Source organism: Solanum pennellii, chromosome 6, assembly GCF_001406875.1.
Source record: "Solanum pennellii chromosome 6, SPENNV200".
Classification (NCBI taxonomy): domain Eukaryota; kingdom Viridiplantae; phylum Streptophyta; class Magnoliopsida; order Solanales; family Solanaceae; genus Solanum; species Solanum pennellii.
The window spans coordinates 51,680,295-51,695,931 of NC_028642.1; the positions used below are offsets into that span (position 1 = coordinate 51,680,295).

At 29.4% G+C, this 15,637-nt stretch overlaps 1 protein-coding gene across 2 annotated transcripts; it reads left to right on the forward strand.

The window, feature by feature from the left end:
* Window positions 1-6,612: 6,612 nt before the first annotated feature.
* Window positions 6,613-15,282, forward strand: LOC107023924 (cyclin-A2-2-like). Of its 2 annotated transcripts, none has more exons than XM_015224770.2 (13): window positions 6,613-6,754; window positions 7,912-7,992; window positions 9,478-9,830; window positions 10,021-10,297; window positions 11,415-11,548; window positions 11,829-11,921; window positions 12,799-12,932; window positions 13,264-13,339; window positions 14,084-14,160; window positions 14,248-14,281; window positions 14,364-14,513; window positions 14,599-14,733; window positions 14,815-15,282. In XM_015224770.2, the coding sequence occupies exons 3-13, from the start codon at window positions 9,498-9,500 to the stop codon at window positions 14,866-14,868; spliced, it is 1,497 nt and encodes a 498-aa protein (XP_015080256.1). In that variant the 5' UTR covers window positions 6,613-6,754; window positions 7,912-7,992; window positions 9,478-9,497; the 3' UTR covers window positions 14,869-15,282. The 2 variants fall into 2 exon arrangements, with proteins under 2 accessions (XP_015080256.1, XP_015080257.1); XM_015224771.2 differs by having other exon boundaries at window positions 6,614-6,675.
* The last annotated feature ends 355 nt before the right edge of the window (window positions 15,283-15,637 follow it).

The following is a 15,637-nucleotide window of genomic DNA, read 5'->3' on the forward strand; positions in this document are numbered from 1 at the left end:
TGTTTTTATAGTAATTTCAGATCTTGTTGACTTAAATTGAAATAATAGAGGGGGGAAAAGTGAAAAACGTTTTAGGAGTGAAAGTTGAAAAATAAAAGAAAAAGAAGTTTATCACTTCTTTTTTTGGCAAATTAATTTGCATTTAAAACCTTTTCTTTTCGATTCACTTTTTTAGAAAAAAAAAAACACATAAACACCTAAGCATTTGGATAATATTTGATTGACAAAAAAACTTAGTTTGAATTTATAATTGAAAAAGAGTATGTGTTTGAAAGTCGATCAAAATTATATTTGGATATAATATCGATGGAAAAAATTAATCTACATCGAATATTTATATTGAAATAATAGATATAAGATATATATCTTGCGTATATATATACCTTTTATCATTTAATTATAATTAAGTGATAAGTATTTTCAGTTTGATTTGTCAAACTTAAAATTGGTTATTTAGTTAGGAATAAACGTCTGATCACGTGAAAGTTCAAATTTAGAATGTCATAATTATTACTATTTCAATAGAAATTTTTATAAATGAATATTTCAAGTTGTAATTTCATTGATAAGCTATTAATAACACGACATCATTTAAGGCGCAACCATTTGTTAATTACTTTTTATGTTATTTTAAATGGTTTTTTTAAAGGTTTTTTTTACTTACAATGTTTCTCATAAAAAATTATCATAATGAGATAAAAATAATCAACATTAATGAAAAGTTTAACATCAAGATACTGAGTTAAAAGTCAAGTTATCGAGTTCGATAAATTTAGAAACACATAATTGATGAAGATTGACTATACAATCTATTATCGTTTTGTTAGTATGTTCTTAAAATCTTTGATTTTTCATATTAGATGAAGAAAAATATTTTGAGTGATATGAAATGTCAGCTTTTGACATAATATTTTTTGATGGCCTGTAAAACAATTATTGTTATTTTTCCTTTTTTTCTTTTTTATTAGTGAATTGATTAACTAGTCAAATAAAAAGAAATTACTTAATAAACCGCACAATCAAAATAATAAACTTTAGGAGTGATCAGAATGCAAGATTTTTAGACTGAATATTGGTTTGATTTCCATATTTAATGACCTTAGATACATATGAATCTTTCTATACATCAAAATCTATTTTATAATCGCCACTTGTAACATATAAAATAACTTTTGTTTTTTTAAATATCGCTTTTGCCCTTAACATTATTAATTAGAAAAATAATATCCTCTTTACATTTTAAATAAGATAATAAACCTTCCTGATCTTAAATCAGTTACTAAAAATAAGTTGAATTATTACATATGTTTTTAAAATATAAAAAATTCAATTAATATGATTATATAGCATGTACTCTTTTAAATAATAATTTTTAGATGAATTATGAACTGTAAAATAACTCCAAGCTTCTCAAATTAAACTAAAATTTCATTGAGAATATATAATTAATATTTTGAACGTTTTACTAAAGATTTATCGTGTTGGTCAAAGGAAAAAAAAATACTAAACAAAGATTAATAATAACAACCCCGTAATTATCACGTCATTGTGAACCATATATGAAAATTCGTTTTTAATTCTGCCAGAAAAAATGTGTCAACTTAGAAGGTTGAGACCTTCAAATAATATAATATTAGAAATACACATAAATTGGAAAAATATTCTATTAAGCCACTAAGTTTTGTTTTTTTTTAAAAAAAAGTTTTATATCCTTTTAAAAACTATCTTCATTTATACATAAACTATTTGAAAATATCATTTTCTTTTATTTATTTTGTAAGTGATTAAAAAAATTTAATTCACACAAATGAGTAATAAATAGCGAAATAGAAATGATGGGAGAAACAACTCTTTAATCGCATACAAATTTACTTTTAGTTTTATATCTGTTTTATAAGAGATTTTTATTTTTATATATAAGAATCTGAAAATATTAGCATTTTTTATATTTAAATAATAAGAGAATAAATAATCTCATTTCCTCGATAGATTACTACGTCAATAAAAAAAAAGACAAAATTACCCCGGACAAAAGGTCTCTTCCTATTTAAAAGGACATAAACCCATTGCCCTTACCAATGTATCCATCCATTGAGCTTTGGTTCTTGTGTCGAATTGGTATAAAAGTCTCCCCACAATGCTACAAATTGACTTTACTATGCCATTCGAGTTTTTAAATATATTTTTTTTGAGTTAATAATTAGAAATATATCTAAAATATTACAATATATATATATATATATATATATTACTATGTGAGCTATTTATCTAAATATAATATCGTCAATTTTTATGAGGATTGCTTTCTTTATTTATAATTTCTATATTTAAAGAAAATCAATACGACATGAAAATATAATAGCATATAATATATATAAATATCATCGATGATACCAATAACAAAAAAAAAATGCATTATAAGAGATATACTTTAAAACAAAGAAAATTAAATTTTACATCCTATGAATTTACACTTTTTATTTGCACCTCAATGGATTGTTGATACTCTTTTGAAAACTTAATATTAGACATGGGCATACATTTGAAAGTGACAACATATTAACATTAATATCGTGAATGCTAAGTAAAACATTTTAAAGTTAATTGTTTATAGAAGTTATGATTATGCATTAACATACATTTAGGAGGATTATTTTTGTCCCTGTAATTTGGATAATCATGTGCTGATTTTCAATTTCGATAATAACAAATTAATAATTTTGTTGAGAAAAGTGATTAAAAAACACTTGTAAGTTGTAACATACTAGGAGAAATTCAAGCTTTTAACCTTTTTGTTCATGTTTTTTAAACCTTTAAATATTGAACTAGACATTGATGATATGGGGAATTGACTTTGTCTAACTTACTCAAAGAGGCCATTTTTTTAGATGGATGTTACCTGTTTCCTGTTTAAAATTATCTGTCGTATTTGTTTACTCGTTTCAAAAATATATATTAAATATAAAGAAATATTGACTACTTTATCTTTATTATGTCTTGAGTCGTAATCTCTCTTCTTTGAACATCTACTCTATTTATGTGTCATTTATCTTATAATTGAACCCGTTTATAATTTTCAAATACAATTATTATTAATGGTTAGATAGAAAAATAAAATAAGTAATGTTATCTTTTAACTTTTTAAAAATGACAACTAATATGATACAATTTAAGCAATCAATTACCAACTATAAGAATTTTTACAGTAAAAATTGAGTTAAAATGTCTACTAACAATTTAAATGTTTATAAGAACAAGAGATAATCCAAACAAAGATAGGTAGCATGTCATAGTCGATGAAATTATAATAGTCATATGAAATACTTATAACTTCAAACTTAAAATACTAATCACAAGAGATGAGTTTAGAGTCTAGTTTTCCCCCTCTTATATGATATGATATGATAGTTATATAAAAATTTGATTAATTTACACTAAAAAAAATATATATGTTCCATTTTTTAAACATGTCCAAATATTTTTTATATATATTATGATAAAAATCGAATCTAAAGACTTTTGGTTAATTTTAAATCTAATTTCTTGTCAATACAAATGTGAAAACTAGCTCATTTTAGGACCATTTTCTTGATTGTCATATATTTTCCAATCTACCAATTTAGTAGGATCCAATTTTCAATCTTTACAAATCACTGACCCCATTCAAAGAACCTTAATCACCAAATAAAGAAATAAAAAAAATTGAAATAAAAAAAAATTATTTTTATGATGAGATAATTATTTTTTATTCACCATATATAGAACATTTGATTTTATTTTATTTTTAAAAAAAGTCATATTGTTCTTGATTTTGTACACTGATATAATTATTAGATGAAATAAATCATTTAAGATTATAGAAGTTAAGAACACATATTTCTCAAGCAAAACATAACAAAGAAATTTAATATTTATTAAAATAATATGAAGTGTTAAATAAATGAATTTCTTTGTTTACCATCTTTGAATAAGTTTTAATTTTTTTAAATTAGTAGAGTAAACACTTTTATCTATGCGAACTCATAATCTATACAAGTTAGAACGGTTCAAGCTAATAAGTGATCTAGAGTCAAGAAAATAATAATTTGAAGAGTTTGAATTTTTAATTTTTTTATAAAAATTATTTGAAATTTAGTTTTCTAATTTTTTAAGAAGCAACATTGTGATTATACTTAATATTTTTGATACGCAAAGTTATTTCCATCTCTTGATAAAAAAAAAATTACTTTTGCAATAAATAATACCTTAATTGTTTCAATATTTTGTTTAATTTTGACTTGATATGAATTTTTAAAAAATAAAAAAGATATATCTATATATATCAAAATGTCATTTAATCTTATAGTCTTAAATATGTCATGTGAAAAGTTAAATTTAAAATTGATAAGAAAGAAAAAAACATCTTTTAATATTTCGAAACTAACTAAAAAAGTAAGAGAAAGTAATAAAAAGACACAATATACTTGAATATAATTATTTTATTATTACTGAAGGATTCTCAAATTTGGAGACCTAAGGTGTATGCCGTATGCCCTGATTTTGAATATATTGAGTCCCCCTTACATATTCTTCAATGTCTATGATACTCTCAAAGGGGAAATTTTATAACATTATTTCTAAAAAAAATCAAATCTAGTAATAATAATAATAAATAATAATAATGATAATAATAACAAATAATTCTTTATTAAACTATTTTAATTTTTTGAATACGTTTTAGTTTTTTTAAAAAATAAGTAAAGTAAACATTTTCATTTTCTTTTTTGTTTTGTGTTAGCTTAAGATCTATATAAATCGTGCACAAAGTAATAAGTTTTTTAAAAAATAGTCTCATTTGAATAATTTATAATTTCATCTATAATTTGTGTTTGATCAACTCTTTTAAAAGTTATTTTTGAATTTAAAATTATAATAAAAGATTTAGTGATAAATATTACTCCTATTTAAACAAATTTTATTATTAATCATAATGTTATTTCAATTATTTATTTTTCGTAAACACTTCAATTGAAGAGGAATAATTTTAGCAAATATAAATTTATGATAAAAATATAGTTTATAGTGAAATAATTAACCACTTATTTTCCTCTACTTTAAGAATAAATTTCAAATTTCTATTTTTTTAAGAAGCAAAATTGTGATTATACTTTAAGATCATTTTTATATGCAAAGTTATTTTTATCTGTTGATTAAAAAGTTATTTTTCTGATAAAAAATAACTCAATTATTTTAATATTTTGTCCTATTTTGACTTAACATGAATTTCTAAAAAATAAAGAAGATATATATATACACACACATCAAAATATCTTTTAATCTTATAGTTTTAAATATGTCATGTGGAAAGTTAAATTTAAAAATTGATAAGAAAGACAAAAACTTCTTTTAATGCTCTGAAACGAATTAAAAAGAAGTAAGACAAACCAATAAAATAACATTATATACTTTTTTTTGGTATATATATAAAAACTTATAAATATTTTATTATTTCTAATAAAAAAAATTCAAATATAATACTGTAATTATTTATTAAACTCTTTAACTCTCTCAATAAGTTTTAGATATTTTTAAAAAATAAGTAAAATAAACATTTTTATTTCCTTTTTTTGTTTGTGTTAGCTCACTGTTTATATAAACCGCGAGCAAAGTAATAAATTTTTAAAATTAGTTTAATTTGAATAATTTTTTAATTTTATATATAATATCAACTCTTTTAAAAGTTATTTTTGAATTTAAAATTATAACAAAAGATTTAATGATAAATATTACTCCTATTTAAACAAGTTTTAATGTTTTTCATTATGATATTTTAATTATGTATTTTTGGTAAACACTTCAATTGAAGAGGAATAATTTTAGTAAATACAAATTTATGATAAAAATATATTTTATCATGAAATAATTAATCACATTCTTTTCCTCTACTTTTAAAAATAAATTTCAAATTTCTATTTTTTTTGTTTGTTTATTTGTTTTAGTTCTAATTTTATTTCCGCTTAATATCACTTATTTCTCTAAATTTCGGTCAAACTTTTATATCCTCAAATTACGTTTAAAGTAGACATTCTATTGAGTATTTATTTTGTTTGTGCCAGGTCATGATCTATATTCGTCAAGCACATAGTAAAATATATTCTTTGATCTCGAGAATACCACGACAACGAGAAGCTCGTGACATTATTTTCTAAACTCCTTTTCAAATTTAATAATAAATTTTTTATTAAACTCTTAAAAAATAAATAAATTAGTAAAGTTAACACTTTCATTTACTCAAAGAGTGAGAATTTCGTGACAATATTTCTTTTGCAAAATAATCTAATAGTAAGAGTACTAATGGAGAAAATGGACCCATTGATGTAGAAAGAAGAATTAAACAATTAAATGCCCTGAAAAAATTCAGTAGAAAAAAAGAGTGTAAAATTTGAAAAAACTCTTTTCTTTTTCTTTTTCCTTTTTTTTTTTTTTTGGGAGCTTGCAGCATCAGAAGTTTGAACTATGGACCATCCCGCTCTCACTCCCCACCCACCCCACTCCACCCACCCTACCCCTTTCCACATCTACAGTGTTATATATGTATCACCACTCTACGCTCTTCACTCTCTCACCCCCCACCCCCACCCACCCCTCTGGAACCACACAGACGAGCTACATTGATTGTATGACCGATCGGAGAAGGTAGAAACCCTAGCTCTGCAATCGAGGCACCGCCGTAGAACGGTGTTGCAGGCAGCTCATGAGCTGTTAATAATGCTTAGTAAGCTCAGCTTAGACCTATACATACATGTTTGATATGTACTTGTTTATGTGTACATATCGATATGGATATTGTATTTGTAGATTAGCTGCAATGTATCATAGCCTTGTAGGTGAATAAGGGATTTATTTTGAAATTTTGAAAAATTTTAGCTCTATTTTGAGTAATCCTTGAGGATTTGCTTATGGATCTGTGAGCTTAGAGTTTTTCTTCCATTTTTCCTTAATTTCTGGAGTCCTGATTTGCTTAATTTCTATTGTTGTTGTTGCTGGTTGTATTTTTTTGAGTTTTTTTTTTATGGTTCATTGTTGTTGGATTTTGAGGTTCTTTGATTTTCAGTTTCTGGTTACTTATGAAAAAATTGATTTGGATTATTTATTTTCAATTTCTATTTTTGTTCTTAGTTGTTGTTTTTACTTTTTTTTAAAAAATTTTTATAGTGCATTTTGGTTGAATTTTGAGGTCTGAAAGCTTTTTCTAAATTATTTTTTTCTAGTTTCTTTTGAGAAAAGAAATTATTTGGTTTTGTTAATTGCCATTTTCAGTTTCTTATACTTAGTTGTGATTAAGCAAATTAAATTTTGATGTGTTTTGGTTGATTCTTTGAGTTTTAAAGCTATTTAGTTTTATTTTTCCAGATTGGTTTTGAAAAAAATAATTTGAATTTATACTTTTGCTTTTCTTGTGGATTTACAACTTAGGAGGACATTGATTTTACAATGGACTTGAATTTCCAATTGAAGAACAATTGATGGATCTGTCATGCTATTCTTAGAAATTTTAGTGTAGTTTTTTATTTTTAAGGTTTAGTTTTTGCGGATTTGTAGAAGATCTTCAGCTAGATCAAACTGAGAGATTTTAAAGAATTCCTACAATTTTTCAGTAGTTAAATTGCATAACCAAGATGACTGATATCTTTTGATTTATTTGTTTATGGATTAAAGTTCTTTAAATCGTCTATCATATACTGTATCTACCTTTGAATATATTGGTGCTAAACTTTGAGATTGAATTGTATACATGACTTAATTTGCAGCAACAATGTATGAGTAGGTGCTTTCTTTTTTGCATTTGTAGAACTCTCCATGCAAATGGAATGTGCTATCTTTCCCTTTTAGACCTTAAAGCTTAAGTTATTCAATGAATGTTTGATGCAGGCTCGTCCCTGATTCAAGAGTACAGTGACAGTTGCTCCTTATTTATATAAAGCTCTAGAATTGTGGTGGAAGACAATGCAGGTGAATATCACTATTCAAAATATAGACTTATGTCCTACATATGATGTCATTTTTTTGGGATGATACAAGCCAGTTAAGAACACACTACAAACTCACAGCAAAATATGGGAACACAAAAATCATATGGTCTTGGCAGTTTCTTGTGGGATAGAGCCTTAGATAAGATCTCATCAAATGTTAGATGTGAACATAAATATATCTTTGTTATCAAATTTGTAACACTTTTTTGTCATTGCTTCTCTCCACACAATCTCTTTCTGCTTTGAATTAGAATATATGATTGTATCTATTGTTGTTTATTGACCCTTGGTTGATCAAATGAGACAAACAGTCTCTTGTGCCTGCTGCATTTGAAGATACATATTTGTGTTTCAGCTCATTCACAGGCTTGAAACTCTTTATTTTTAGTCTACTTCAGTAGATTGCTAGTGGATGCTGGTGGTTCTCTGATATTTAAGACCCTCTTTCATGGAAGAGTTTGAAATGTATAAAGATAATCTCTGTAAATAAAAGTGTGTCCTTGTCTGCTAGGTAGTCATGGGAAAATCTACAAAAGAAATAAACAAAGTCAGCACAATGAGAAAATATAAGGACCACAGCTGAGGAAAAGAAGAAAACTAAGTGTGATCGACTTTTTCAATTGTAGTTTATTACATTATTTTGTTCTTTGGTACGATTGACTTTCATAATATATGTTAACATAAACTCCTAATCTTCCAACTTGTTCTTTACTTCTTCTCTTTGCTATTTCAGTTTATTCATAAGTGAATGTTATAATTGAAATATTATTATGACTTAAAGATTGCATCAATAGTGTGGGTTATGCTAACTTCTGTTTGTAGAAGTTACTTTCTGCTTAGACATTAGTAGCTCAAACTGGCATAACTTGCGTGTATTTAACTGACTAAGAAGGCTCCAAGTTCAAGTCACTATACCAGTTAATAATAGTTGCTTGATTTGTGATCTTCCTAAATCTCATTAGTTCACATGATTGCATGTCAGAGTCCAATCAGGCACTAGTTATCTTCTTACACTGGTGTACCTGGAAACATATTTGCCGAAACTTCAACGTTCTAAACTTTCTGGGGAATAATGTCATTAAGGCCCTAAAGCTTTGTCCATGTAATTTGTGTTTTTTTTTGTTTTTTTTTTTTATAATTTTGTTTTCTTGTATTGCATATACATCCTTTACTTTTTATCTTCATCAGGCCCTTTACTAGAACATTTTTTGGATGTGTGTTGTGCTTAAAGCCCAAGACCTTTGAATCTTCCTCTGCCTTTGACAACACTGCTGAAGAATGATGTTTGTGCTGTTTCATCAAGTTCTTGGATCCTGCATATTGAGACTTATTTTAAAGTTCCCTACTCTTTGGTCCATGTTGAGCATCTGTTTTTGCGGAGTCCTTTTTTTTTTAACTTTTTTTTGGGGGTCATTCTTACCTTTGACTATGAAAAGTTAAAGATGATGCAATGTTGTCTCTGCAGTTGTAGCTCTGACAATTGGCATGTCACCACCTGGATCAATGAGGAATGCAACTATGGCAACTGGATCTTCTAATCTTAAAGGGCCTACTATGCGAATCACAAGAGCACGGGCAAAAACCTTGGGTTCATCAGGAGGACTACCACCTCTACACCCATCTGTCAGACAGGATAAGAAACAGGGACTTGTAACTCAAGGAACAAAATCCAAAAGACCAGCCCCAGATGAGAACAAACCAGCTAATTCTTCCAGTACTGCTTCTCAACAGCCTAAGCGAAGGGCTGTTCTCAGGGATGTCACTAATGTGCTTTGTGAAAATCCGTACATGAATTGCATCAATGGAAGCAAATTTCAGGTGAGCTTCAATAGATGTGTTATATCATATTTGCTCTTTGGAAATGAAATCATTCTGCTAAACATAATTATTGGTTATTGAACTAATGTCTTTGTTTCAAAAGATGGAGATTCAGTGCTAAATCTTTTTTCTTTGTTTCAAAAACTTATCAACTTCTGGCCAATGATGTCAACTTGTCCTATGGTGATAGGTTAAGAAATTCTCTGATAAGAGGAATTCAAAGGTGACACCTGCTCTTTTGGTGAAAAATCCTGAGCTTGAAGATAGAAAAGAGAGTGTGATTGAAGAAGCAAAAATGGTAAAGGTCGAGGAATCACAAGAACACTGTTCACAAGCACACTTCAAGGACCACCCATTTACTCAGCCAAGTGAATATATCACCGCCGCTCAGAGTGGTTTAGCTGATCTTATGCCTGTGAATAGGAGTTCATGTAATGACATTACCCTCCAGACTACAACACCAAAAGGTATGCTATTGTGTGCTATTATGCAAGATTTGAAAGCCTTGGAATTTGTTGACTTCATTCCCTCTCTTTAGACATAGTTTGAAGTGCAACTACCATGACTGAGCTATGTCTGCTCCTTCAAATTTCAAAAAATCTGTGGTAATTGCTGCCTGCTTATCGGGAGAGACCAGCAACTAAGATACTTGATAATCATAACTTTCCTGAAAACTTAATATTTCTTAAAAGTGCTGTGCACGATGAAACTGTGAACTAGTTTTTATTTATATTCAACGCCTTTGAATTTGATCCTTTTATGAAATGCTCTATTCAAACCACGTATAATTCTTTGTGAGCGCGACAAGCATGTGTGTCCTCTACTGGCATATAGTTCTAGTTAAAATTTCAAAGTGCAAAGCTACTTATGGCCCTTTGTCCAACTCAGATATATCATTATTACAATAGGCATCCATTTGAATTCGATGTTATAATTCCAAGCACAACCTCTAGAATAGCAATTTATAACTTTTTTGCGGTTATTAAAGTTCTCTACTGTATATGCAGCAAGAAGAAAGTTTATAAAGACTTCATTCACTGCATTTTGCTCATTTTTTGTTTTGCATTCTAGTAAGTCTTAATTCAGTAAACTGTTTGAAGAAAAGCAGTGTAAAATTTCTATTTTTCATAAAACCTCAAAAGAGAGCTCTTGCTCACTGCAATGTGAAGTAACTGACTTGTAGAACCATCAGAAGAAATGGTAACCCTCGAATAACTGGAAGTATAGAGACAATGTAATATATGCAACAGAAAGAGCGAAGAAACCAATTGAGTGCATAGTTCCTCATGGGTGATATGTCTTTGTGGTTCTACGGAAATGGTTATTTTATGTCTCCAATACAAAGGGCGTTTTTGTGTTCATTTTGCAAATGGATGGACTGCAAAACCTTTTCCCAAAAAGGTAAAAAGCCAAAACTGTTTGTAGGAGGAAAACTTATTAATCTGTTTGATCTTCTGGCATTGCCTGCAAAATTTAATCATCATCTTAACATTGCATGAAAGCATTATTAGTCTTGAAAGGAAATCTTCCTATTGTTATGTTCTTTTCTAGAAGGTGCTTATTTGTTTCTGTTCCATCATGCAGATGAAAGCAAGGTTTGCTTGAAACAGGAAGGCTCCAATTCCCTTAGTATTGCAGATATAGATTCAAAACACAAGGATCCACTAATGTGTAGTCTGTATGCTCCTGATATATATAACAATTTGCAAGCCATGGAGGTTAGTATGACTAGTGCATTCCTATTACTACTTGAAAAATTACTGATGCACTGTTGAATTGTTGATAAGTCTAGTGATAGCACTAGGCATCTGTAACCATCTAAACAATATCAAGTTTAATGTTGCCTTTAGTTGTTAATTAAACAAATATTATCATGGATAATTGCAATGAAATAGTTTAAATACTTCTGAACAAGTTTAAGAGTGCCCTTCCTTTTCTTTGTTAACATAAGACTTTATGTTTCTCAATTACTAAATGACAAATTCATCTCACCAACAGCTTGACCGGCGGCCTTCCTTTAATTATATGGAAAAGCTTCAGCGGGACATTAACAAGGGTATGCGAAGTATTCTTATTGATTGGCTTGTGGAGGTCAGTTTGCTTTTACTTGGATGTTTTAACGCTGCTTAATAATATGAGATATTATCTTAAAGAGTATGTTGTGGTTCTTTATAAACAAAATCTTCACATATGGACCTAAGTTGTGATAGTAGAAAACCTTTTTGTTGATTACCTTTTCTATGATCATTGGATGAACTGTTCCTTTTTTTGAAGGCATCACCAACTGAAATTTTTTGCTTCATATTCAAGCATTATTGTCTTGTTTAATTTTTATGGTTACCCTCCCTGGAAGATCACATATGTTTTTTCCCTTAAAGCATTTCATCAAATGTTAGTTCTGATAGGAAATTTCATATTTATTCTACAGTCATGATTTCTGTCTAAATGACCAAGTGACCCTTTAGCCTATACATCTCTCCTTTTTCATTTTGGAATATCATAAGCAGATATTATGATACATTCATGATTTATATTTCTCTATTAAGAAAATAAGTCTGTTAACTATGATGAGAGGTGCAATACTTTAACGGTGTTATTCTCTTTAAAGTGCTCTCTTACCAAGCTATTGCTAATATACCAATTATTATTCAGTATTTTATCCTGGGTAAAATAATTCTTAAGTTCCCTCATAAGTTATGCATGTATTATCTATGCAAGATATGAAAATGGAAATGAAACATTCATCAGTAGTCGGGGACTTATTGCTTGAATTATTTTTGTTTACTGGAAATCAAAAGAGCCTTTACATTTCCGCCATTGATATGCATATTGATAATGGCACTGGCTTATGGAATTCAGACTTACTTTTGAAAAGCTCTTTTCCTGCTTATGAAGTATTGGATATGCTTATCTTGCATGACGGTGAAAATTCTATCCGTTGACCAGCATTTTGTTCTCTCTCTTGCAGGTATCTGAAGAATATAGGCTGGTTCCGGACACTCTTTACCTGACTGTACATCTTATTGATAGGTTCCTTTCTGAGCATTACATTGAAAAACAAAAACTGCAGCTGCTTGGAGTTACCTGCATGCTAATTGCTTCGTAAGTAAATCATTTTTGGATATTCATACTCAAGGATGTCAGGTTATAGGGTAGACTAAACAGTTTTTACATTTATAAACTTGTAGATCACAAAGATTTTCCTTTTTTTACCGTGGTAGCTTGTGGGAAATAGAGCCATTTAACTAACATTCCCCTTTTTTTAACTTGTATGTGCATGTGCTATTCAACACGGTAATATACTTTGCCAATTTTTAGAATTATTTGTAGTTTCAGACTTTCAGTAAAGAGAAACTATATGTACTTCCATCTGCATCTTTTCATTGTAATTTTTCTGCAGTATGTGATCTTTTATTTTCTTTTTTGCTTGTAGCAAATATGAAGAAATTTGTGCACCTCGTGTGGAAGAATTTTGCTTTATTACGGACAACACTTACTCGAAAGAAGAGGTATGCTCATTCCAATGCTGATCTAGTCGTAATTTTCTTTTATGTGGAGAAAGAGGTACCTGGAGATATGTTATGTGATAACAATTGAATAACTTTAGTTTCAATTAGTGTTGGTACTTGGAGATATGTTATGTGATAAAGAGCAATTGAATAACTTTAGTTTCAATTAGTGTTAGAAGCACGATGAGTTGCTTTAGATTCTTTAATATCATTTCTCCTGGTTGTATTTGTCGTTGGTACCCATCCTTGATGTTTAGTCACTCAATATTGAGCTCCCGTGCTATGTGATATTCTCAACCCACAGTGGTTGAGAGTAAAGGTTGTAGCTCTTATATGCTTTTCAACCATCCTCAGTTCATGAGCTAACTTTGAGGGTCAAGCCCAAGGTCTGTTATAACATTTTGTACCTTATGCATCCAACTAGTCTTTCAGAATTTGTCCTTGTAAACTGATAACTGTATAAGACCCACACCTTGCATTCCTCTGCTAGTTCTTTTGACGGTTTTTGCTTATCCTAGCTACATTGCTTTACCCCCTTGTGTTTATCTTCTTAAAAGCGAAGATCTAGATTGCCTCATCTAGCTCTGAGCTTTCCTTTCTCTTGATATCTTGGATGCATACTTTTTTCCTACTTGAGTAATGATCTGAACATTTCCCAAATGTTTTCCTATGTCTTCTATAATACGACTTGAAGTTCCCTGTGGATGTGAAAAGGCTAATTACTAATTGCATATCCATTGTCAGGTAGTAAGAATGGAAAGTCTGGTTCTGAATTTTTTGGGCTTTCAACTTGCTGCTCCGACCACCAAAAAGTTCCTGAGGTACCTGTAATTAGCAATACATGCAAATTTAATCATGTTACTTGTGAGAGTAGGCTCCTTATTTGTGTCATTGTCCTTTGTTTTTAGGAGATTCGTTCAAGCATCACAAGCTTCTTATGAGGTAGATGAGATATCCTTCTTCTTTTGGTTTGGGTCCTAGAAAATGAAGCTTATATGACAAATTAAATTTCTCCAACCTACAGGTTCCCTCTGTTGAACTGGAATTCATGGCAAACTATTTAGCAGAGTTAACACTAGCTGAATATAGTTTTCTCAAGTTTCTTCCATCTGTTACTGCTGCATCAGCTGTATTTCTAGCCAGATGGACACTTGATCAATCTAACCACCCATGGGTATGCAACTTTTTTGCACCTTGATCCTGTCATCTTTTTTTGCAATTGAATGCAACCACAAAATAACTCCTGAAATGTCTTGCAGAATTCAACTTTGGAGCACTACACTACATATAAGGCGTCAGATCTGAAAACTACAGTTCTTTTGCTGCAAGATTTACAGATGAACACCAGTGGAAGCACTCTGAATGCCATTCGTGAAAAGTATAAACAACCAAAGGTAAGAAACTCTGTCACAACCACATGTATCAGCTGTTTAACATTGCACTCTGTATACTGAAGCTTCCATTTGAATTGACAGTTCAAGTCCGTGGCAACTTTATCGTCTCCAAAACCAGTCCAATCACTGTTCTAGGAAATGCTGATTTTTGAGTCCCGGTGGCCAATCCATGTTTGGCAGATCCAGTGTCACTTTTTCAAGCGAAGGAACATTAATCTTTAACATACAATAATTCATCCTTCCTGGAAAGAGACACATTCTTTTCAACCCTCTTTCGAATTTTAACCACATCTATCATGGTCCGTCACAGAAAGCTGTAGATTTTGGATGAAGTGGATGCACTAAGTTAAAAAGTAATGACAATATGTAAGTAACTTCACACCACCTGGTTAGCTTCTTGCTATCATGTATATGGAGCTGTTTGAGAGCTCTTGTTGTTAAAATGGTTCCAAATTTGACGTTTCTATTCATTAAGCGCAATAAGTCCTTTTCCATTCTGGACGAGATACAAATTGTTTTAAGTCTATCAAGCTTACATAACTTTGCTTACATGCTTTCTCATTTAAGTTCTATATTTGTTAAGGTAGCATTTAGGTATTTTGTGTTTACCTGCGCCCGGTGTTTACACCAAATCATACTTGCTATGGTTTTAAGTCGTAAACCAAGGTGAAAACTTACATTAATTACTGTAAATGCTGAGGGATGTATGCAAACATCACCCCACATAGTTTTATAACAAGACTTGAGTAGGGTTTACCAAATTTTATTACGTCCTGAACGTAGGCCTCGCTTTAGTAAAAAGGACGTAAATATTATTAAATATCACTATGATGAGATATAAACAATACAATTGAAAAAAATGTAGGCACATACGACGGCATGACAAGATCATTATCAACTTACT